Raw genomic sequence first — 25,024 nt, 5'->3', positions numbered from 1 at the left:
GTATGGTTATGGTAAGAGGCCAAGAAAAATCAATGTTTTAAAAGAAGAGCACTTAATTGAGGCATCAGAATTCCTGTTTCTAGAGTCCAGGGATTCTACATACCAAACTGTAATGACCTCTTGCTGAGATCACGGAGGCAGAGGCCACTGCAAAGATGCTTTAGTGCCAGCTGACACCCAAGGTGTCACTGGCATCTGAACACAAGGCTTTGAGCTAACTGAAGCCAAGTCCAAACTAATAGCACAAGGAAAAGGACTGCAGATGCTTCCAAACAGGTCCTGAGAGGTGCACGTGCTCTGCCTACCCAGGGACACCCAGGAGAAGAAGGGATCCATCTTCCAGCCCAGCACTAAGGACCTCAGGGCCCCTGCCATGTTCTCACCCTCATTTCTGCTGCTCACCAGAGACAGGGAAATCTCTCTTCCTGAGATAGCCCTCTGTGTGCAAGCAGAAACCACTCTCTACCACAGGGCTTCTCCACGCCCTGACCCCATGTTTGGATGTGAGAGTTTTTACCCCTCCAAACCAGAGGGAATTTAGGCTGCTGTCCCACTTACTAAACTTCTCCCTAGGAGTAGTCAGGATGTGCTGGTATTCTAGGCATTCCCAAACTCTTTTCCTGTGCTAATCAATTTTATTTTTTTACACTAAGGATAAGTTAGGCTTTAATGGAACAAATATATATAATATTTAACTTATATAGATAGATTTTATAATGTATACAAAAGCTATATATAATCATTCCTAATCTCTATCTAAATTTATAATGTTTTTATATAATCATATGTATAGATTATATATCTATATATAGTTTTCACTATTTCCTCACTTCATACTATATGAAGAGGACTTTTTTTTTAAAAGAAAATCTTTTTCTTATTGGTATAGCATTTATTTCAGAGAAATTCAAAATAGATCTGTGTCACTAAAGGTAAGCATCCAGTGTCTCATCTCCTGACCTCTGGATGATAACACAGAGATGTTTCTTGCTAAGGGAGAAGTTAATCACAGTGGTTGCCATGATGTGTGGGCACATATGAGGCTCTGTAGGGCAGACTGCTAATGTATGAGGAGGCATGACATGCACGGATGGCCAAGAGAGGAGAAAGGAAGCCTCCTCATGTCAGGGTAGCCAGCAAGAAAAGAGAAGAGCATCCAGCATCTGAATCAGTGGTAGGCTTATTTAGGGAACAAGCATCTACCTGCTGAAACTTTTTCCTAATGCTTAATAGTTTCTGTAAGAATTGGTACTGTAGGGGCTGGGATTGTGGCTCAGCAGTAGAGTGCTTGCCTCGCACGAGCAGGACCTGGGTTCGATTCTCAGAACCACATAAAAATAAAGACATTGTGTTGTGTCCATCTACCAAAAAAAAAAAAAAAAAGATTCTCTCTCTCTCTCTCTCTTTAAAAAAAAAAGAAAGAATTGTTACTGTACATCAAGTCGAAACTCAATAAATGGTATTTCAGTTTCTTTCCACTCTAATTTCTAAGTTAGCATAATTCAGTTTCTATAACGTTAATACATATTTATTAGAAAATCCAACAAAACTTCCAGTTGAAATATGAAGAGTGTAATTTCCACCTATGAGAACTACAGTTGAAACTACTTTTGTTCTATAACTCAATAAACATCAGTTTCCCAAAGCAATGGAGGGAGAAACATATCCTACAGTAGATCATTAGTGTCATAGGACTGGCTCCTTGGAACTAGAGCTCGCTGATTTAAGGAAACATTAAGGAATTGAAAGATGGCATCAGGAAATGAAAAAAAGTCCTATACAAGCCAACTGGGCCATTCAATATATACAATGGAGCTTTTTGTTTTTTGAAATGTACCAAAAATTGCCATAAAAACTGAGATCTGGAGATATTTGAGAATGAGAGGGAATGGTGCTGTATGTGCTTCGGGAGTTGCCATCTCCTTCCTCCCCAACCCACACAGGCCCTGCTCTGCTCCCCCTCGTGGTTCTCTCCCACTGTTCACTCGGTACTGGACCAGGAACCAGCACTTCCTAAGCAACACTTGTGATGGCTCCCAAATGCGTCAGTCAGCCAATTGGATAAAGTCCAGAGAAAATGTCTTCTCTGCAGGATTTTTCTCTAACCTTTATTAAGCAATATCCTCTGCACAAGCTCCATAAGGCTGTGGCGCAAGGCTGGGGTCGTGTCAGAATGTCAAATTGAACGGATCAGTGACTGGAGGTGGAAATGGCTACCTCTCCACGAAGTAAGGAAAAATAATAATAAAAACAAACAATGGTAATGATAGTGGCTGCCAACTGGGGACCAGTGTCTGTCATGAGTCAGCAGCAAACTATGATCCCATTCCTTCTGACAGTGGTTTTTAGAAAATTAGTAATATTAGATCCTTAAGAAATATCTGACAAATGCTGAAACTAAAGGTTATTCAAATGACAATGATGTGGGGGTAGGAGGAGGGCTATCCCAGAAAAAAATTAATTGAGAAAACTATTTCTAAAACTAAGAAAACTTTCAATTATTAGGTTCAGAATTCCTAAATTCTACAAAACAAACAAACAAACAAAAAACCCCTAAAGCTGTCCCACTATATTATGTCTGTTCTTGTACAAAAAATAAAAATCAGCTTATAAGAGACCAGCAGGTCAAAATGTCATTGTGACATACACAGAAACAATATACTCATTTTAAAAATATATCTGTCTTTGTATCCATCTTGGTCTTGCTGTTTTCTTTAATTTCCATTTTTGGAAATAACATCTTGTATTTCATACATGCTTATAAACTACCTTAAAATACTCTCAGAAGGAAGGGAGAATAAAAATAGAATAAACACACTAACAAATTTGTAGCAAAGGATTCAAATTAAAGGAAGGGCTTCCAGTTACAGAGACATTTTCGGAAGTGTTTTTCTAGAACTGGAGCCAGGCTTAGGAATCTTCACTAGGAGAGCTGGGAACTCTGAAGCATCTTCCTGAGCTAGGACCATATGAAATGTACTTGTTTATTTGCCAAATGACTTGCATATTGTATTTCTTCATCAACAGAAAGGTTATAACCAAGAGGAATTGGGGATGGGGATGACACGGTTCAAACAGCTTAAGCATGCAAATCTGTTTCTGTGCTCATTTTCAAAGATGTGTTGCAAAAACCAGGCCACTGCCTACGAGCCAGAGCTGGGTTTTCATCACACGGTGGCCCAGGGCCTACTCACCATTCGTGCCCGAAACAATGCAGGAATGAAGGACTGGTTAGCTAGGGTGAGAATTCTGGAAGAGTCCTTTAGGACGTAGATATTGCCAAAATCAACTTGAGTGGGGTGCACGTAGATCACAGGGCCTTCCCCGATACTCTTTATATGACATACCTGTGTTCATGTGAGAGAAAGAACAGGGCCAGCTGAAACGGCTAGCTTTAAAAATCAGTGCCAGCGGAAGCTCACAGCTGCCCCTTTTTATAAAATGGAGAGCATAATAAGGTGCTAGTGGGAGCTGACATCCTACTGGCCACAGGGATGGTCATGCTGGGACCTGTGGGTCCCAGCCTAGAATTCCTATGCACTGAGGGGAAACCAGAATCTTGGGCCTCTAAGACCCATGCAGCACTCCAGCCTCGAAAACACTTAGCATGGGGCTCAGGGATGGCTCTTTAGAGCTAGGGGTGGCTCTAATTGAGTCCAATTCTGTCACATCAGTAGCAGAGTGACAGGGAAGGGCCACTGCACACAGCTGTGCAGGTTAGTGGCTGAAATCCACTTGTACTATGTCTGCCAGAGAAGGCGTGCCTTTTTCTTTCATAAAGCACTGGCTGCCCTCTCATGAGTTGCATCTGTGCAGGGATGGGGTGTCCCAATGAGCCCAGCAGGGGACGTAGACTGGTGTTTTGGGAGTGGCTGCCTTTGCAATGCCATTTCATGACTCAGGTTGCTTTCAGCATCTTATATGGAAGAGATAAAAGCAAAATCCTACCTTATTATACTCTCGAAGCAATCAGAACCACTTCAAGCAAATGTAAGCTGACATTGCCCAGCACCCAGGTACTCCAAATGCCTAGGGACACAGAGCCTGAGCAACTTTCTTCAAGGTTTATCCTTCAGTTCAGCCCAAGCAGCAGAGAGATTTCCATGTCTCCCTCTTACCTCCCCTGGAGACACAATACTTATTTCTTTTTTGTACTGGGGTTTGAACCCAAGGGAACTTTACCACTAAACTGAGCTATGTCTCCAGTCCTTTTTTTCCCTCCAGTTCTTTTAAATTTATGTATTTGTTTTTATTTATTTTGATACAGGGTCTGAGACTGGTCTTGAATTTGCGATCTTCCTGCCTCAGCCTGCTGAGTTGCTGGGATTACAGGCATGTGCCACTGTGCCTGGTAAGACTACTTCATCTCTTAACAGCTTCAGTAGGTTGATCTGGGCTACGGTTCATACGGTCAATATATAGAAAAAGATCTGGTGAGCAGTGAATGAAACTGATCTCTCAGCTCACGTGTGACAAACTCGTAAGGCTAGAACTCAGCTTTTCACCAGGAACAACCGAGGAGCTTGTTAAATACACAGATGTGCTGGCCCAGAGCAGGGTCATATGTGTATGTGTGCATATTATGTAAAACTTCAGGAGCTTAAAAACAACTGCTATGAAACACTACTGCTTTGGGTGTGGTAAGAGGTATGGGATACAGGGGGTTAAACCCAGGATACTTTACACTGAGCTACATCCCCAGTCCTTTTTTTTTTTTTTTTTTTTTGAGACAGGGTCTCACTAAGTGGCTGAGGGTCTTGCCAAGATGCTGAGGCTGTCCTTGAATTTGCAATGCTTCTTCCTCAGCCTCCTGAGTCACGGGGATTACAGGCATGCACCATCACACCCAGCGAACACTGCTTCTTTTTGATGCATCTAAGTAACACTGCTTCTTTTTGATGCATCTAAGTAACGCCATGTTTGTGTTGTACCATTGTGGAGTGAAAACGTAAAACTCTAACTACAAATGCCTAGAGGGTATGCAAATGTGGTGTGAGCCCTAAATAAAGAAGCTTGAAATATTTGACAAGAAGCACAGGAATGATAATTTTGGTTTTGAAAATTGGTGCTCACCATAGGAGGGTTCAGGCTCCCAAAGACAGAGATGTAGACTGTGGACCTGTGTTCTCCGATGACCTGGGTCCTCAGGCCCAAAGGCAAGTGCACAGTGCTGTGGGGGGGGATGATCCCATAGGGGGTGGGGCTGCAAAGCAGCACAGGAGGCTGGTCCTCACACACCTGGGGAGACAAGCCAGGGAGATAAGCAAGCCACGCAGGACGTGGAACAAAGAGCATAACAATTTATTTTGAAACAAATGTTGTCCTGAGTCTATGGAGGTTCTTTAGAAATGTCTCATTGCTCAGGCAAGTCAATGGGCACAAGCACCCCAAACAGGCCAAAAGGAAGTTTGGCTGAGTGCAGTGTGAATACGGCCCCAAATCCAAAGTGTCCAGCACAGGGAGATGCAGAAACCATCCACAATGTGGATGAGCTCAGGACAGCGGCCTTCCATGGCCAAGTCCTTAACCTGGCTCCCTAGGCTTTCCTGCTTCATCCCCCCAACCTTTCCCAGCTGCATTCCAGTGGTTGAGGCCACACCTCTGGCACTTCCTGAACACATGATGCTGCTTCCCTCCTCTAACCCTTTGACCTATCTGGCATACTCTTCTTGAATTTCCCCAGGTGCCCCCCACACTCAAGGGTGGGAGTGCCTCCAGGGAGCATCCTATAAAGTCCTTTTCCACAGCCTACACTGGACAGCAGTCCTCATCTGCACATCCATCTTCTTCCTGGGCTAGAGACCTCTTAGTGCAGGCCTGGGCCCTGACCTCTCTGCCTCGATACTTTCTGACCCCAAGTATATACTCAGCATGTGTTTTTAAAATGAGGAATGAATAACTGTCACCCAATATTCACCCATATGCATTCCTTACAGCCCTTTTTAACAGCAAGTACTAGCTTGTATGTAACAAGAAAGCTCTAAAAATCCTACACTCAGGCAAGTTTGAGTGATTCTGAGAAACACTTCTGAGGGCTTCAGCTCCCTGGGAGAGGGGGCACAGTTTCATCTTCTGAAGCTTCCCATAGTCCTTCTGCCTCTGGTCTGGCCTAGCACAGCCTAATCACAGCCCACCTCCCTGTGTAGCTGTCCTCTGCTAAGCCCCACTGATCCCAGGGCAAAAGGCAAATTCAGCAATACTGGTCCAAATGTTGATATTTTGCTCACTTATGGTTTTTTTTTTAATTAATTTTGATTTCTTAGAATATGGCATAAAAACATGATGTATCTACATGATGTCTGTTTGGCTCCCCTTAAATTTTATCCCCAAGCCAGTGTTCTACCCTATTCTCAGCCCGGCTGTGCAGAGACTGCATCCCTTGACCTCAGGTCCAAGCTGTACTGAGTTCTTGAGATGACTGCACTGCACAGGGCCAGCTGTTCTGCTGTCGAGAATCTCAGTTTTGATATGTCCTATAACTCCACCCTTTGGTTTCAGTTTTTGTCTCAGAGAAGCCCAGAAGAGAATTCTAATTCCCTCTTTTGCATAATAGCCCAAGGACTACGGAGAGGTAGCCTTCCTATCCTCCCTGTTCCAGACTAAACACTTGAGTTGGCTCCTCTCATGACTTAGATTTGCAGAGGATATGGGTCACATTTGGTTACTCCAAACATGACACATTTTTTTTCAATCTCCCATTAAAAATACAATGATAAGATCAAAGGCAAATTCTTGGTTGTGGTTTGGCCAGGGGCCACTGGCCTCCTTCAGCTGTAGCCCAAACCTGTACTGGTTCTGTGGCTCCCCTACTGCTCTTTTAATTCATATTGAACTGTAGCCATTAAGCCCACTTGACCTTTTTGCATGAATTTATATTTGAGTACTGTACTTATATTAATGAAGTTTTTGGGGGGAGGGGCAGGTGGGTGCCAGGAATTGAACCCAGGGGTGCTTAACCACTAAGCCACATCTCCAGCCTTTTTATTTTTTATTTTGAGACAGGGTCTCACTAAGTTGCTTAGGGCCTTGCTAAGTTGTTGAGGCTGGGTTTGAACTTGTGATCCTCCTGCCTCAGCTTCCAAGGCCAATGAAATTGCAGGTGTGTGCCATCGCATCTGGCTACACTACTGAATTTTAAAGCCAAATGCATTCTTGGTAAATTGTATGTCATTAGTAACCTTCCATTACTCTAATCTGTACAGATCTTTCATCAATATGTGAACTGTTTCGTCTCTCACCTGGCCAGGTAGAGTGGCATATGGACAGACATGTTTCCTAAGACATTAAGAGACAATACCTCCTCCTTCCTCTTCTTCCACTTCTGTTCTTCTGGTTCAACAAGTCCATTTATAAATATTGCATTGCTTTATCTTGGGGATGATGTTCAAACCACATCCCTGGGCATAAATGAAAACTTCTAGCTCATTTCCCATGCTTGGTTAGTTTAAAGGCAATTATTTGCAGGTGCACTTCTGCATGTTGGCTTAATTGACACTTTCCCTTCTTTATCAAGGGCAATTTCCTTGGGAAATTAACAACTGTTTACACCTGCAGCTGCTCACTCATGCAGATGGCAATCCAGCTGTGGCTTTATAACCCCATCCCCAACTTATCCGAGGGTTAAAAATCAGAATTACATAAGGGCATGTGTTCAGGATGATGGCTCTTCAGAAGGATGTGTTTTCTCATCCCAGAAATCCAATGAGAGAAAAATGAATACCAAGGAAGAATAAAATAATTCACCTGAGGCAGGATCTCATAGTATCCTGGAAGGTCATCAGGATTGACAAGTTGGATCATTTTCTCGTAGGGATAATTCAGGAAGCAGCGCCCAAAGTCCACCTCTGCATTCACCAATTGGAGCGCAGGTACAACACATCTGCTCGAAGAAACACATTAAACAATTCAAAAATAGCTTGTTTACATACAGAGAATGCAGAGTCCTAAGTTAAATGCATTTGTCACTGTCATATAGAAGTTTTTCTTTAATAAATACATTAATCATTTTCAGATTTTCTCTCCTGTCACCCCTCTCTCCTAGCTCCCAGTCACTATTTTTTTTTTTTTAATCAAAAAAGGAATAGAAGCAGAACTCCTTAGACTGCTGTCTTTGATGGGTAATGACTCAAGCTTCCATTGCTTTTCGACCTGGCTTTCCTTTAGTAAAGGGCCCCATGCTACAAGTTCCTTAGGGTCTGTTCCCATGTTGAGCAGGACTAAAGCCACCAGCATGGGGTCCTAACTAGCTGTGAACTTTGGACCAGCCAGAAAGTCTCCCAAGGACTAGCAACAGTTCACATCATCTAAATAATGGTGATAATTCTAATTCCTAGCAGAACAGCTGTCTGGGGTGTGTAGGCTCAGGCAGCTGCTTGGCCCAGAACTGGCTCTGTGACAGTGGTTCTGATGTGGAGGGGTTGGGCAGGGGGAGAGGAAGGGAGAGCTGTGTGTAGCAGAGAGAGGAAACGAAGCCCTGTGTTTGGAGTTGGTCTATTATTAGTTGACTTGGGTTTATTTTGTGTCTGTAGCTCTCGGTGTCTGACATGCCTTATGTCATTATTGTAACGTATGGTGCAATGGTGAAGAGTACTGGCTTTTCAACTAGACAGAGCCAGGTTCAGTGCTGACCTCACTAAACGCAACCTGTGTCACTCTGGGCCAGGAGCTCTCTCTCATGGAGTCCCACTTCTCTCACAGGTAAAATGAAGGTCATTCTGGGGACTGACACTGGCATTACTAACTCTTCTTTGGTGTCGTGGGGAGCACAGGAGGACATGTGAGTGGAGGGCAGAGCCTCGTGCCAGGTAAGTGCACAGTGAGAGGAAGGGCACCCGTGGTGACAGCATGGCAAGCTGCCACTGCTGGCTCTCTGAGAGAGTCACTTTGGGGAACGAGTTCTAAAAGCAACTCTTCTGGTGGAGTCAGAGAGCAGTTCCTGCAGATTACACCAAAAGTAACGACATGAAAGTGCCTTTCTTTAACCTCGAAGCTTGTGATTTAGCATGAAACGAGTGTTCATTTTTAGCTAGAATGGAAGTTGTCAGTTGACCCAATGACTCTCTTAAAGCTAATCCTTTGCACCTAATGCTGTGACTCAGAGGGTTGATAATATTTCACTGGGGTCACAGAGTATATGTTAGTAGGAAATTCATAGCCTCTTTAGGCTTTTTTTTTTTTTTTTAAGTCAGGACTTCCTATTGAGAGCTGTAGGGAAAAGGATCTGGAGAGTATAAGAAAAAGCCCACACAGAAAACCAGTGCAAGCTAGATTAAAAGGCAAACTCAAATACAGAAAGGACCACATCAAAGGGTTTTGGCTGTTTTCAATCAATCAAACAAAAAAGTTTAGGTCTTGAAAGAATACCAAGTAAGCCAAGGCACCTCAGTGGGTTCCTTCTTCTACCCAGAGGGAAGTCTCATTCTAGTTCTTTCAGGGTTGGAATTTGCCTTCAGTTATGTCCAAGACACACAAAATGGTGCCACTTATTCTCTCCCCACCGACCAGTCATCTGTACCTTCTTTATGGTATATCTTCCTAAGATTTATGAGAGACCTAAATTCTAGAGATTGACAGATTAGCATTATTGGTTTTACTAAGTCAATTTCTCTCTTCTGCATACACAGCATTTCATCCATATACTTTAAAAGTCCCTAATCTGGACACTTTTGCTTTGGGTAAAGTGAGGTCTCATGAGTTTATTTAGGACCATGTCACCATCAGTAGGTGACACTACCTGCTTGGAGCTGGGTCAGGAAGACACAGTCAACAAATGGCAGAGCCAGGGTTTTAACCTGACTCCAGAGCTCCTTGCTGCCTCCCTCAAAAGAGAGAGAAGTTGGTGATGGTCCTGAGGAGTTCTGAGTCTAAGAGATGAGCCTTATTTGTGGGGCTCCCTCACAGCCTGCAGGTCAAGTCATGCTTATGGATGTCCAGGAGCAGGAACATGTTGGCTAAAGGTATCTTCCACTGCAGGATAGAGAGCAGTGCCTTCCAGCTGCCTGATTCTGGAGCACTTCATTGGAAGGTGACAATGAAACCAGCAACTCATCTTCCCTTCCTGCTAACCCCTTTTTGCTTACACTCTTTTGACAGTTAGAACCATTGGAGAGCACTTTTTTTTTTTTTGTTAAACAGGGCGGAACACATGCAACCCTTTGCATCCCCACCAAAGGTGCTTTAGAAACATTTGCTGTTCTAAAGTTTTGTCATTTGGATTCAGTTTCCCTTCCTGGGAAGGCAGAACAAGTCCAGTGCTCACTAGCTGGCAGGTGAGCTGCCTTCTGGGAGGCAGCCCCTTGCTGAGCTCAGAGGGCTCTCTGGAAGAGAGGAAGCAGGTAAGTGATACCTGGCTGTAATTAAGAGCGCCAGCACTTCTTCTCCAATGCCCTCCACATCCACCACCAGCGCCAGCTCATATTTCTTCACAGTGTTGGAGCATAAGGTCACCTGGAAAGGAAAGGTGAAAAGTTGCTGACCTCCACAGTGGGGACAGGAGCTGGGGGAGGACAATGCTCATCACCAGGGTGGGAGGGGATTCTAAGTGCTTTATAGCTGTATAGAACTATATATTTTTAGCTGAAAATGTAATATTGCTGGGTCAGGGGACCCTGGCTATGTTCAAAGGCCAGGTTAGAAACCAAACTTACTTTCAGTACAATAGGTCTGTTCATTTCTGAGCTGGTTTTATCAAAGAAACTACTTGTCCATGCAAGGGAAATGATGACCATGAAGCATGAGAAATGCCAAACAAACTGATCACAGAAATTAAAAGTGTTCCTTATACCTCTCGATTATATGGATTATGACAATTAAATACATTGATTAAAAAAATACAATGAAATTTCTCTTACATTGTAATCAATGAAAATCATCATATGGGTTGCAGAAACTGGCATAAGAAATCAACCCCTTTCCCCTGGCAATATTCACTACCAGAGCAGAAATTGGGAAGCTCCAAAGAAAAGTCCATGTGAGGACGGTATCTAACCAGAACATGTTATCCTATAAACTTATTTGCTGCTATCAAACTTTATATTTAGGCTTTTGAAAGCCTTGTTACAACTTCTAATTGCTTTAAAATGATTTTTGCTGGAAGAGATCCTTGTAAGTCTAGAAGACAGCTTCTTGCATGGGTTAAAGGCTTTTCCATCTATAAATTATGTATTGAGTGTTAATTAAAACTTTTGCTTGCAGAGGGAATCACTGGATGCAAATTTGAGTCCACACAGAGCTGGCTGAAGTGCAGATCAGAAAGGAAAATTGAAGCTTAGAGAAAGCTTTTCTGGACATAAAGGAGAAATAGAGTGAAGATGAAGTCAATGGTTTGCAAAGAGAACCCGCTGGATTTGGAGAGCAGCAGAGCATCTTGGGGGTGGCTGTGATCCCTTGTTTATACTTCCAGGCTGTGGGTGAGAAGGAAGAAGAGCAAGGGCTTGTGGCAGAGGCTGCAAGAGACATGCTGCATAGTTAAAAAGCTTCCTGTGCCATCTGGCAGAGGCAAAAGGAAAGATAGGTAATATGAGGGATGAGCATTACTAAGTAACAAATAAATCAATCCATTGCAGTAGTACTTTTTTTTTTTTAAACCAGGAGCGTCATAGTTAGCAATCCTGATAAATTGCAATGATGGGTGATACCGTCAAAACTCACTCGACCTCTGGAGAAGCGCATGAAAGAACTGAAAACTCCCAGAAAAGATTCAGGATGAGTGGATGTGAGGTGAGATATTTGAGAAGCATTAAAAAACAAGTTTGGGGAATAAAATGATAGCTGGATTAAATATTCAATGGTAGGAACTAAAGTGAAAATTACCATCTTTAGCTGTGAAGTCTTGATCTTTTTCTTCCCTAGCAAGTATAAAATTGTTTCAGTTTAACACCTTCAATATTTCTAGACCTCACCGGAGAAGCCAAAGTGAGTCAAGATAGCTAAAACCTTTCTCAGTGATCGTGAATTAATTCTGCTGTTGGCACGGTGAGACCACAACCAAGGCACTGCACTATCCTGATTTCAAGGGGAAGTTAGGGGTGAATGAGCAGCCTCCTCACTGCTCTCCATGGGTCTACTTCTTTAGCACTGACAGCAACATCACACCCACGTTCACTGTGAGGTCCAGATTCCTATTACAAATCTGAATAAGCTAGCTACCATCTATGCCATAAGTCTGGATATTTATTGGTAGGAAGGACCCAAGTCTGAAGGAAAGGAGAATGTAGCTATTGATGAATTCTTCAAAGGTTTTCATTAGTACTGATGGTATATTACCTATTTAGAGCAATGGTTTCACTAGAAATACCTAGAAGTCACTGTTCTAGGGGAGGCATCTAGATTAATCCGGATCCACTTGGGCCAAGCCCATTTCTTTGCCCAGGGTGTTTGTTTCTGGCTTCTCATGCCACAGTGGTTTACTTCCGGTGGGCCGGATTTCCATATGACTTCACAGATGCACCCTCCCACTGCCACTGGATACAATAGAGAGCCCTCAGCAAGGTCCTGATGGCTGCTGAAGTTTGGCTGCTGGGCTCTGTGTGCTGGAAGGCTGTGCACTTTACCTTGATAGCAGCAAATCCCTGGGAGCGAATGGTGCCACAGTTGGGGGTGATGGTGAATTCTTTTGGTTTCATTGTGAGTATCTCTTCATCAGCCCTAGATGGTCTGTTGATTAAATCCTTCTCAGAAAATGCGGTACTTTTGGGGCCAAGGCCATCTCCAGGGACACGCAGTTTGAAGGTCATGGGGATCAAAGACGTGTTATTGAGGGAACAAGTCAAAGTATGAGGAAATCCTGGAAAACAAAATACGAGGTGCCAAATAAAACCCCCTCGTAGCCTCCTTTGGCCATCAACCTCCCCTAGCAGCTCAACTTCTACAATGAATTGTTCACAATTCACAGCTACTTACCTCTACCTTGCCCTAAATATTGTTTTCAGTCACATAATCAACAGATTTCATTCATTCATTATTTACTCATTCATTCATTCAATGAATATTTATTATGCATTTACTATGTAGCCGGTTAAACAGTAGATACAAAACAAACCCCTTGACTGGCACGCCTCTCCAAAGAAGCAACCTCTATTATTTGTTTTCTGAGTTGTGCTGCAGACGTGTATTTTGCATGAATATATATTTTTAGCAGAGACTCATGCTCCTTTCCTAAAAGATATGGATCTTCCTTTCAGCAGGCAATAAAGTGAGCTCTGATTTTGGATTCCCTGGGTGGCCACTGTATCTGTGGATCACTTTCAGAACAATACAAATTTTCTATAATCACAGGAAAACACAGTGCTTGTCTCTACCAGATATAAACCCTGCTCTTCTACCTTGAACCTGGCTGAAAAAAAAAAAAAAAAAAAAAAAAAATATATATATATATATATATATACACACACACACAAACACACACACACATATATATATTATATATGTTATATATATAATACACACACACACACACAATGGGTCTCTTGAAGAGTCTTCTCTTGGAACTTCCAGAGGAACTGATAGGAAGTCAGTTTCACAGTGGTAATTATCATATGACTTTTCTGAACATGCCCAGTAATGACTCTTGAAACTAGACATCTTACTCTATGCTACTTGACCAGCTAGAGGTTAAATGTTCTACAAATATAGGGTGGACTAGGAAAAGAAGGTCCTATCAGGAGTCAGATGGGTCTTCAAACCACTACCCAGACTATTTCCCTAGAGCCAGAAGTTTTTCATAGAATAAAGTCAGTTATAACTTCCTAGTTAAAATAATTCCTGGTACTAGGATCTGGAATACCCCACTTGTCAAGAATCCTAAAGAAAGGGTCTATTAGTTGTCAAGGACTGAATTGTTGCTAATAAGAATGCTGTTCTAGGTTTCTGATTATACCCAATCCTAACACCATTCCACCTCTAGTTCTACCTCAGTTGTCGACATCTATGTTCCCTTCAGTTAGTGTCTAGTAGACAAAGAGTCAATATGTATTTGCCTTTTCTTGGAGTAATTAACAACATGACTGATTTAGGGATTCACAGAGGAGTATTATTTAAATACTCCTCCCAGTATTTAAATAATAAATTAGAGGGTAGCATTCTCAGGAGGTTCAATTCTCCTTCCACAGACATATTTTACCTAACCTAAAAAGGCCCCTATGAAGACTTCTTGAAAGAAACTAGCAGGGCTGGGGTTGTAGCTCAGCAGCAGAGCACGTATGAGGCACTGGGTTGGATTCTCAGCACCACATATAAGTACATAAATAAAATAAAGGTCCACTGGCAATAAAATTTAAAAAAACTTATCAGATGGAAATTGTAAGGCTGCACACATACACACAAAAGAACAAAAAATAATTATTTAAAAAGATAATAAATGATTTGGAATATGGCCTTGTACTGAAGAATGGACCCTATCTGAAATAGAGTATTTAACTGATGCAGCAACCTGTGAGATGAAAAATTAAATCACAGTGTAGAGACTTTTGGGATCTGTGGAGTATTTTAGATAACGATTCCTAATTTTTCTAGCAAAATAAAAATCTCCACAAAGCAAAGAAAAATGTGTGGTTAGATCATTATGCAAATCAGGTGGCACTTTGTAGTTGTTCACAGAAATAATTCAGAATTTCAGAAATCAATAAACACATCTACACAATCCACTTTGGACACATAAGATGTACCCTTGGGTTTAGAAAACCAGCATTGCATATGATGGGGATCTTCTGTCTACTCCTGTGGTCTCTGGCATACTAACTATGCCACCAAATCTGAGATGGTCTTTGGTCAAAATGTTGTATCAAACATCCCAGCATAAAAGAGAGAATCTCTGACTAAGAATCAGTGGGAGGCCTGAGGTTGTGGCTCAGTTGGTAGAGTGCTTGCCTGGCACAAGTGAGATACTGGGTTGGATCCTCAATACTACATAAAAACAAATAAACAAAATAAAGCCATTGTGTCCATCTATAACTAAAATAAAAAATAAAAAAGAATGTCTATATATTCAAGAAGTCTCCATAGGCTATATATATCTATATATATATCTATATATATATCTATATCTATATATATATATATATACATAATTTTAAAAAAGAATCAATGGGAAACTTTCTCCTTTGTAGCTGGGGACAAAGCTTGGCAATGACCAGCTCCTACCTTGAACCCTATGAAACTGTGCAAGAGAGACATGGGTTTTGAGAATGGAGATGGACAGTGCCCAAACCACAAAGTTCAGAATATGCACTTTTGAGTGTCTGCAAATACTTTATATGGATTTGAACCTTCCTATACAGAAACGTGACTGCTACAACTGTGACTGAGAAATTGTAGGTTATAATTTTTCTGCTTAGAAATATCACCTGGTACTAGAATTGCAAAGAATCTTACCATTTGCTAACCATTTGATCCCACATTTCAGAATCTATAATCTTTGAGAAATGTAGAGCACAAAAATAGTATTATGGATTTTAAATTAGCCAGGACCTCTGAGGCTCTTGGAGCTCCTTGGTGAAGAGTGCTGCCTTTGCTTCTATGGGCCTTGGATCAAGTGAGCCTCCTCTGGAACTCATGGTCTATTCACTTTATGAAATAATAACAAGACCCATTCGAATGCAAATCTTTCATTGATCTGAGGCAACCTTGCTTCATGTAGACATAACTAATATTGTAAAACACCAAACTCATCTATCAGTTCAAGAAGCTTTCCCCCCAAAACACCCACCCTCAGAATCTCTCCCCCTTTCAATCTGAAGAACAAGTGCTCAGTACATCATTACACTGATGAAAGTCTTTAGAGCTTTCAAACAACTGACCCTGCAGTCCGAAGTGGCCTTCTGAGTAAAAGGTTGCTCAGGGAAGCTCAATTATTAGCACAGAATTCTAGGCCAACCCTCAGTTTCTCTCAATAACTAGGAAACCTCATTGCCCTATCTTCCAGTACCATTACTGTTTTAAGATATCCACTGTTTGTCAAATGATTTTTTTTTTGATATGTAATTTTTCTCTCCAGTAGTTTTTAAGATTTTTATCTTTATTTTTAATGTTCTTTAGTTTCACTATGATGTTTCTATGTTTGGATTACTGTATCTGGCTATACACTATAAGTACAAATATTTGTTTTTAAAATTTCTCAGCTATCATTTCTCCAAATAGTTCTTTTGGGCTATTTTCATTCCTTTTCCTAAAACTCCTATTAGATTCATGTTGGAAATTTTTAATCTATTTTTCTTGTTTCCCTTTCATATATGTTAACTCTTTTGCTTTAAGTGCTATATTCTGCATGAATTTCTCAACACTAGTGAATTGTTAATAGACAAGTTTTACATCTGACTGCCAGAGTTTGAGGAGTTCAAGTGGAGGGCAAAGGAAAAAGGTGGAGGATTCTCACAATTCAATGAGTTGAGTTGTGCTTAATTCCTAGATATCTATATAATACTCCTATTCTTAGCTGCACCTGATGTTCACAAGCCCATAAATTCTTTTGTTCATCTACTTCACAGGTAATTCTCATGCCAGCTTCCAAGCTGTGTGGATGCAGTTAAGTGATAGGTGGGGGTTTAATTGCTGCATCTAGAATCTACAACTCATGTTGCATTAAGAATTCAAATAAAAGAAACATTATTGAATGTCTTGAATAAATGCATTTATTTTTAAATTAAAAAGCTACCATAAAAGCTTTTGTCCAGTGATGATAATTTCTTGTAAATAAAATCTGTCTCATGGGTATATTTAAGAAAATGCCTGCACTCTGCTAGAAACATATTGCTTCACGTATCCTTACCATTCTTTATCCAATGATAGTCTAGCTTCTGTAGCTACCTGTTCCTGGGACTCACTAGTGGCCTCCACTCAACTTGGAACACACTAACAAGAATTCTAACTATTCGTGTTAGAAGTAGCTCCATTAAAAATCACCTATATTGGGGCTGGGGATGTAGCTCAGTGGTAGAGTGCTTGCCTAGCACTTGTGAGGCCCTGGGTTTGATCCTCAGTAACACATAAAAATAAATAAATAAAATAAAGGTATTGTGTCCATCTACAACTAAAAATATATTTTAAAAATCACTTATTTTATGATGTATTTAAGGTTTTTGATACTCACTTGAAATTGTAAAGACTTGGAAGCAAAATGTAGCATTTTGAGGAAATCAGTGTGTTTGTGTGTGTGTGTGTGTGTGAGCGCGCGTGTGTGTGCGTGTTTGTATTTTATCAATACTGTTAGACCTCACTGGAGAAGCAGAAGTGAGGAAATACAGCTAAAATTTTTATCAGTTAACCATAAAATAATCCTGCTGAGCCTATATATGTTTATGTATGTGTATATACATATATATATGCACATATTTCCACTTTGTCATTTTCTGTTGAAATGCAATAGGTAAGGGACCTTGGTATTTTTAAGTACTTGAAGTCTAGATAAAAGAACTTCACATATTCTTTTGGCTCAATAATTGGCTTGCCATTGGTATATAGCACTTACACTAACATTTTAGAGCTGCACAATAGACTAGATTGCAGAGAAAGAATCAGTGTGAGATTTCTTGGAGTAACTGGCTTCAACTGCTTGTTTAGGTTTGTTTCTTCCACTAGGGTGACATGATAGGAACACGTTGTCCACTTGTCCTAGCGTGGGACTTGGTGTCGTGGTGCTATGAAGGGTGTGCTGCATCATGCTCCAATTGCCCAGCCCTCTCCCTGAACACAGGGTGCACTGTTTGGGGTTCATCTGGCTGCACAGGCCTTCGGGAATGTGAATATGCCTCACACTGTGTACCAGACAGTCACCTCTGAGAGACTGTACCTCTATTAATTGGCCACTAGATGATTTTCAAATTGAATATCATTTTCATTTTCCTTCAGAAGAGCCTGTCACTCAAATATACCATAAACATTCATAAAAATCACCTGGCCATTTTATGGTATAGTAATAGGCATACTATTTCATTTATACAGATTTTCCTATAGACTATAGCTTATGCAATATAATGTACATGGGGCATTGTACATAATATACATAAATAAATGTGTTCGGAGTAAAGAAAACTGTCATGACCCTCAAATGGTAAAATAACTGACAAAGATATTATTATTAAAGTTTTTCTATAGAACTTTAATATTTAATATATTTTTCTCACAGTAGATGGGTCCACTCAAAATGAAGCAAGACAAAGTGGCAGGCACCAAAGCAAAACAGGGCAGATTACGATCTGTACTTAAACTATCATTGCTCAATCTTTTTTAAAATTATCACTTCCTAAAAAAAGGGTAAATTAATCGCTAAATCAAAGAAAATCAATTAATTAAATTTGATTTGAATTAGATTTAAGTTCTCCCCAATAAGAACAATTAAGCACTAAGGAATAAAATTTTGGGGGACATAGAATTGAACTTTGAAAGATCCTTCACCATTGTTAAATGTAAGTTTTGGGGTTTTTAAAAATTTCACCACCAAAGAACCAATTTTTGGCTCAATAATTGCCTCATTTTTATTGATGGTGCATGCATTTAGACACATCACAATTAAAATACAAATTCTGCTCCTGCTGTGTGACCTCAGGAAGTTATTTGTTTCAAGGCTCAGTGCTTCCTCCTCTTAATTAGAGAGATTAAATAGTAACTCTGTGCAGGGTTGCTAAAAGGTTTAAATGCCTTGCCGCATGTAATCCACTTAGCAGTGACTAAAGCTCAAGACAGCCAGTAAGAGGAGCTTCTGCTGCTGCTGTTATCATCATTTTTATTAGCAGGGAAGCTTAGGAAGAAACAGCTCAGCGAGGCAACTGAGTGAGACATAACATAAAAACACAGCAGAGCCTTCAACTTGGAGTGATAGGACACGAGAATCAAAACACACTTGAGTTCACCTTGAACCTGCAAGCAACTCCGCAAAAAGGCTGCTGGACAGCTGGCAAGTCAGAATCTGCATTTAAATAGAGCACAGAGTGTTCAGATAAGGAGAGCACTAGTGCCGGACTAGTCTCACTGCTAGAGGAGGGGAGACAGTAGCGGCCTGAAGGCTCTTAGTGCCCAGGACACAGCTACTACTTTCACATAAGCTGGGAAATGGCACCAAAATACCACTGCCATGGAGGAAGAAAGGATCAATTCTACAACTTCTTGACTATTGCCTAGTGAAAAAAATGGTAAGAGAGATGATTTGCAAGCCTTCCTCCTCCTGTGTAGAGACAACAGAAATTCTATCTAATTTCTAAACTTAAAATGGAAAATTACTCACCATAGGAAATATCCCCAAAGTGCAGAGCAGGAACATTAAAATGAAAGGTGGGTCCAATGACACAGCCTCTGAAAGTGGGGAGTAGGGAGGGAATCCAATGAATTCAAAGTAATGATGAGGAACCACAGAGAGGGCAAAGACAAAACCATAACTAGGCATTAAATCAATTACGGAATCCAGGAAACTATGAGATGGTAGTCTTTCACAGTGGCCCTAAAATTATTTTCAAGACTCAAACCACGGGTTTATGATGATGCTGGGTTAATTTATAACCCCATTCCTAACAGGGAATGGGGCAGAGGCAGAGCAGACAGATCGCCCAACCTTGCCCAGAATGAAGTTAATCTGGATGAGACACATATCATGTAAGGTGATTAACTCATCAAGAAATACAAATTATAGGTTCATCATATAGTAAACATCAAGGAGACCATGATCCCTGTCCAAGGCTTCATAAAACTGTTTCAGTTCCATCTTACCACCACTTCACTGTGACCTTGGCCAGTCACTTCACCTCTATTAGCCTCAGTTTCTCTGACTCCAGAGAAAAGAAAGGACTAGACTGGGTGACCTTGAAGGACCTTTTATTCCAAATGCTGATCTTTTTCTCAAAGCAGCCAAAGTAAAATAGATTAGACTTCATCAAAATATAAAAAGATATGTGCGTCAAAGGTCACTATTAAGAAAGTAAAAAGACAACCTACAGAATGGGAGAAGGATAGCACAGTTATGAAGAAGCAGGGCTTCATCATCTTGGAGAGATGTTCTATCCTAAAGTTAGTAATAGAGACATCCTGCAATTTCTAGCTTACTTCAGGTGGTAGGTAGAATAATAGTTCCCCAAAATGTCTTTGTTCAAATCCCCAGAACCTGTGAGTATGTTAGGTTACGTGGCAAAGGGGAATCAAGGTGGCAGATGGAATTACTGTTGCTAGTGAACTGTGCTATCCTTCTCCCATTCTGTAGGTTGTCTTTTTACTTTCTTGATAGTGACCTTTGAAGCATACATCTTTTTATATTTTGATGAAGTCTAATCTATTTTACTTTGCCTGCTTTGAGAAATTACTGCCTAATTCAAAATCAAAATCAGACATATGTATGCCTAAATTTTCTTCTAACAACTTTATAGGGTTTAGTTTTTTTGGTTTTTTTACATTTAGGTCTTTGATGCTGAGGAAATTCCCTCCTATTCCTACTTTGTTGGACTTTTTATATTTTAAAATCATGATGGTTGCTGAATCTGGGGGAATGATGTTTTTGTATTTATTGAGATAATCAGGTAGTCTTTTACTTCATTCCATTAATACTGCATGACATTAATGTTGTAATACATTGATTGATTTTCATAAGTTGAGCCATCCTTGCATTCCTAGGATGAATCCCACTTGGTCATGATGTACAATCCTTTTTATATGTTGCTGGATTTTTGTTTGCTACTGTTTTTAATATAATAACAATTTTTAATATAATAACAAACGTATTTTATAGAAGAGCCTATAAAAGTCTTATGGATATTTCAAATAAAACTTCAGACTTAAAAGAAAAATCAGATTATGATTGTGACAGGCTGCCTGGGCCATGCTACAGAAGCCTTGAAACATATCCATTCACTCTCCTTGGGTATTGGGGTCATTATTAGTTAACTAGGGCTGCCATAATACAATACCACAGACTTGCAGCTTAAACAACAGAACTTGTAGGTGGAGGTCTTCTCTTGTGTCCTTATCTGGCCTTTCTCTTTTTTTGTTTTTAAATCTTTTTTTTCTTTAGTTGTCAATGGACCTTTATTTTTTATTTATATACGATGCTGAGAATCGAACCCAGTGCCTTTCACATGTGAGGCAGGTGCTCTACCACTGAGCTACAGCCCCAGCCCCTCATCTGGCCTTTTTCTATGTGTGTCTGTGTCCCAATTTCCTCATCTCAAAAGGACATCAGTCACCTGAGCAGAGCCCAACCTTATGACCTCATATTCACTTAATTACCTACTTTCAGGCTCTATCTCCAAGAACCACCATAGTCTAAGATACTGGATGGTAGGACTTCAATATTTGAACTTTGAGGGGACACAATTCAGTCCATAACAGGGACACTTAGGTAGACTTTTAGAATAAATGAAAATCATCTTTGAACTGATCTTGAGATTCTGAATTACTAGTAGGTATCATGAAATCAGTAAATTTTCCTAGGATCCTTCAGGCCACAAGTGTCTGTTTCTTTTCTATGTTACACTTCAAGAAGGATCTCAGTTTGCACATAGGGGTGGAGGAAATGACTAGCAGCAACCATAATAAAGAGACTGTCATGGTAATTAACAACCTGTTGCCGGGAGATTTGAAATGGAGTCAGAGCAATATGTCTCCAAGATATGATCTTTCTATTTGAAAGATATGGCCTTTTAAAGTACCAGGAATCAAAGTTGTATATCTGCCTAATGGGTTGGTAACAGAGAACTTCTTTTCAAAACCCCTGAGGACAAATTCTGCTATTAATGACTTTCAATTATCACAAGCAGCTGAGAAAGCCATCAAAAGACTTCTAGCATAAAAGGTGCAAGAGTCTAGGCTGGGCTGAAGGACATTATAAGTGGATTCTCTTACATTGCTTGAAGGCATTCTAGGTAAGATCATTTAAAGATTTCCCTTAAAGTAAAAATGAAGATGAAGGTTTAGAGAACCTGTTATTACATCTAAAGCTTAGGAGAGAAGATGATTTTATCAGGTGTTACTGTAATAATTCATTTTATCTAAACATCCCAAAGCAAAGAGTAACTAGAAACTAGTGTTTAAATCCTTATTCTAAAAGGTTAAAATTTACATAAAAACTAGATCTCCAAATAGGATCTCTATCCCTAGTATAATAGATCACACTTGTTCATTAGAGAAGCATCAGGGTAAATCTGACACACTCCATTATGCTGAGGCATTTACATTGGCAAGGACATTTATGGGCATCTAAGATGTGATCTAGTTTTTAAGTTCAAGAAGGTAGTAAGTGAAAACTTTGGTTAGTTTCCATATTAGTTATAAATGTAGCTTACCTAATGGTCAGTTTCACAGGCTCTGGTGACCCATGGACATTGATCAGGAACTCCTCTTCAAAGTGCCCCAGGATGGCAGAACTGAAGCTTATCTGGATAGCTTGGACTCCTCTTGGTTGAATGATGCCCTCTTTGGGACAGAAAACAAAGCAGGCCCCCAACGGCGTAGTTGAAGGGGTCACGTTGAAGAGGGCATCGATGCTGCCTTTGTTGGACAGTATCGCCTGTGTCAATAAAAGGCAAGGATGAAAAGGTCAAGGGACCTGAGATCAACTTTCAAGGAAGAAACGTGGCTGTATTTATTTAACACCTACACAGGGAAAGTTGCAGGAGTTATAACCAAAAGAAAGCTCTCGGGGGACAAGAACAGTTTGATGTTTCGAATGTTTGAAAATAGAATTCTTAGGCCAGAAAGTAATTTGATGTTTTTAGTTCCTCTTTAAAATGAAGTTATTCACTTATACTCATGCTATCAAGTCTGATCACAATCCCTTTTATTGATGAAGAGTCTTAAAATACACTTTTTGGTTGATATTATCTACAAAGTAATCAAGGGAAGGTAGCTACTTTCCATTAAGTGCGAAGGCTGAAGTTAAATGGCATACTGAAGAACAAAAGCAACTCAGAATGGAGGGGCAGGAAATACCTGAGCCTATGCTTATCATGTAGCTTTAAGAACATACACTAGACCTTGTGGATTCCAGATGACAGGGATTCTCTTTGTAGCACCATCAGTAACTGTTTTGGACTCCTAGGCAAACAATGGCTTTGCTATAGAAAAGTTTTATCTTTCTATGATACTGTTCTTGGAACCAGGCTGCCACCCATAGTTGTCTGCACACTAGGTTTTGTGTGGCCAGAGCTCAGGCCAGGTATTTTGAGTCCTCTGCATCTTGCCTTCATCTCCTGCCATTCATTACAGCTGCAGCATTATATTCTCAGCCTCCAAAGACACCACATCAATGCTGTCTTTATAACTACAAGGGTGAACAGCATGCTCTCTTGATTTATACAGGAACTGCTTCTCAACCTGCACTTAAGGCATTGGAGGACAAAGGGCACAGAGACATTAATAAGGTTAGCAGGAAAGTGTGAGGCATGTCAGGAACCTGGAATCCAGGGAGGAGGATTCTCAGATGTAGACAGAGGTCAGCAATATAAGCTGATCTTGAAGAAGACAATATTTGCAATGGACTGAGTAGGGACAGAGGAAATAGTGGTTGACTAGTTTGGATTACTACTTGGAAAGATGAGTGGTGAAAAGTGAGGATGGGAGTGGCAAAGTGGTGAGAAAATATTTTTAGAGGAGCTGGAATGCTTTTGTATTAAATGAGATAATGCACACTCAGTGACCAGTCCAGAAAAAGCCCCCATCAAGTAAGGCCTATTGTTGTCAGCAGAGAAGGGAGCTATGTGACCAAGGCAGAGAAAGGGGCTATGTGACCAAGGATGTAAACTGAGGAGAAAGAGTTCAGGGATCAAGCTGTGTCAATAAGAGTGGTAGTTTAGAAAGAGTCAGTGGTGCATGCGTGTAATCCCAGCAGCTCAGGAGGCTGAGGCAGGAGGATTGTGAGTTCAAAGCTGGCCTCAGCAATTTATCAAGGTCCTAAGCAACTCTGTAAGACCCTGTCTCTAAATAAAATATAAAAAAGGGCTGGGGATGTGGCTCAGTCATTAAGTACCCCTGGGTTCAATCCCTGGTACCAAAAAAAGAAAAAAAGTCAGTGGCCTCTGCAGAGAGAGATGGCCACTTCTGCCAAGAAAAGATGGCCAGTTCACTAAAGCAATCCATAAACAAAGGCTGCTTGCTGTTTGACTCATCTTTTTATGTTTGTTTTCTATCTCCCTTGTTCCAAGTTCCCTGGTAGCCTGGATGGTGCTTCACCCTTTAGCTCTTTTAATGAGACCACATAGAAAAGTGATTATGGCCAGAGACTCTGGAGCCAAACTGCCCGAGTTCAAATCCCAACCTTGCCATTAACTTACTGGCTGTGTAACTTTGGACAATCTCCTTACCTTCTATGAGCCTCAGTTTCTGCATCTGTGCTATTAACTTCTCATACTGCTAGAAAATTAAATTTATTAATTTGCATAATTTGTAGAATAGTGCCGGACAAATAATGCTTGCAAGTGATAGTGGCTATTATTTGTGTCCCCAGTGCTAAGCAGAATGGATACAGAATTTACCTGTGCTTAAGAAGTGACAGACACATGCTAGTGGTAACTTGAAGGCTCCCTGTTCTCTCTGAGAAAATGTACAAATTGCCTTTTTGTTTCTTTTCTTTTTACTTTATTATTATTATTATTATTTTTTTGGTTAAAAGCTTTTAAAAAAGTACTATTTTTACCCAGATTTTCTATATAGTCACAGTTTACAATTCCTCCATTTTCAAAAATCTGCATGTCATTCTCCTACCTCTTGATAAAGGAGGTCCTATTTATAAACACAGAATCCAGGAAATAGTTTGGAACATGATTCTGGGGCCTTTTGATTACTGGTGATACTCTTACCTTTGGGGTCCAACTCCTGGGAGAAGGGAACATTTATAATAAAACTTCATCTCCCATTTGTTTTCCTTCTTAATTACGCTGGGGAAGAGTGTATTCTCTTGGGGTTACGGTTTATTCTTTATATATCTGCTAAGCTCAGCAATGACTAAGGGCAATACTTATTCAAATTCGTCTCTTGCAGGTAATGTAATAAATTGAAAGAGAGACGCAATGAGGCATCAGCATTAAATGCGCAGAGAGTGCAAAACACTCCCATGAGA

General features: G+C 40.5%; 1 protein-coding gene across 8 annotated transcripts in view; it reads right to left on the bottom strand.

Annotated features, from left to right (window-relative positions):
* Nucleotides 1–25,024, bottom strand: part of Hydin (HYDIN axonemal central pair apparatus protein) — a 398,809-nt gene that overhangs the window by 200,613 nt on the left and 173,172 nt on the right. For all 8 annotated transcript variants that reach the window (XR_009225878.1, XR_009225879.1, XM_058575799.1 and 5 more), the window contains 7 exons: nucleotides 22,254–22,477; nucleotides 19,214–19,281; nucleotides 12,552–12,784; nucleotides 10,346–10,446; nucleotides 7,744–7,879; nucleotides 5,074–5,238; nucleotides 3,195–3,347 (listed from right to left, as the gene is read on the bottom strand). Coding sequence is in view for 6 of the 8 variants with exons in the window: in XM_058575799.1 (XP_058431782.1) it covers nucleotides 3,195–3,347; nucleotides 5,074–5,238; nucleotides 7,744–7,879; nucleotides 10,346–10,446; nucleotides 12,552–12,784; nucleotides 19,214–19,281; nucleotides 22,254–22,477 (1,080 nt within the window). In the remaining 2 variants the exon portion in view is untranslated. The remainder of the gene's footprint in view (nucleotides 1–3,194; nucleotides 3,348–5,073; nucleotides 5,239–7,743; nucleotides 7,880–10,345; nucleotides 10,447–12,551; nucleotides 12,785–19,213; nucleotides 19,282–22,253; nucleotides 22,478–25,024) is intronic.

Source organism: Marmota monax, unplaced genomic scaffold (assembly GCF_021218885.2).
Source record: "Marmota monax isolate L192 unplaced genomic scaffold, Marmota_monax_Labrador192_F-V1.1 WCK01_AAM20220418_F8-fsc00024, whole genome shotgun sequence".
NCBI lineage: Eukaryota > Metazoa > Chordata > Mammalia > Rodentia > Sciuridae > Marmota > Marmota monax.
Note: the sequence above shows the minus strand (reverse complement) of the source record. Positions and strands in the feature narration are given on the sequence as shown.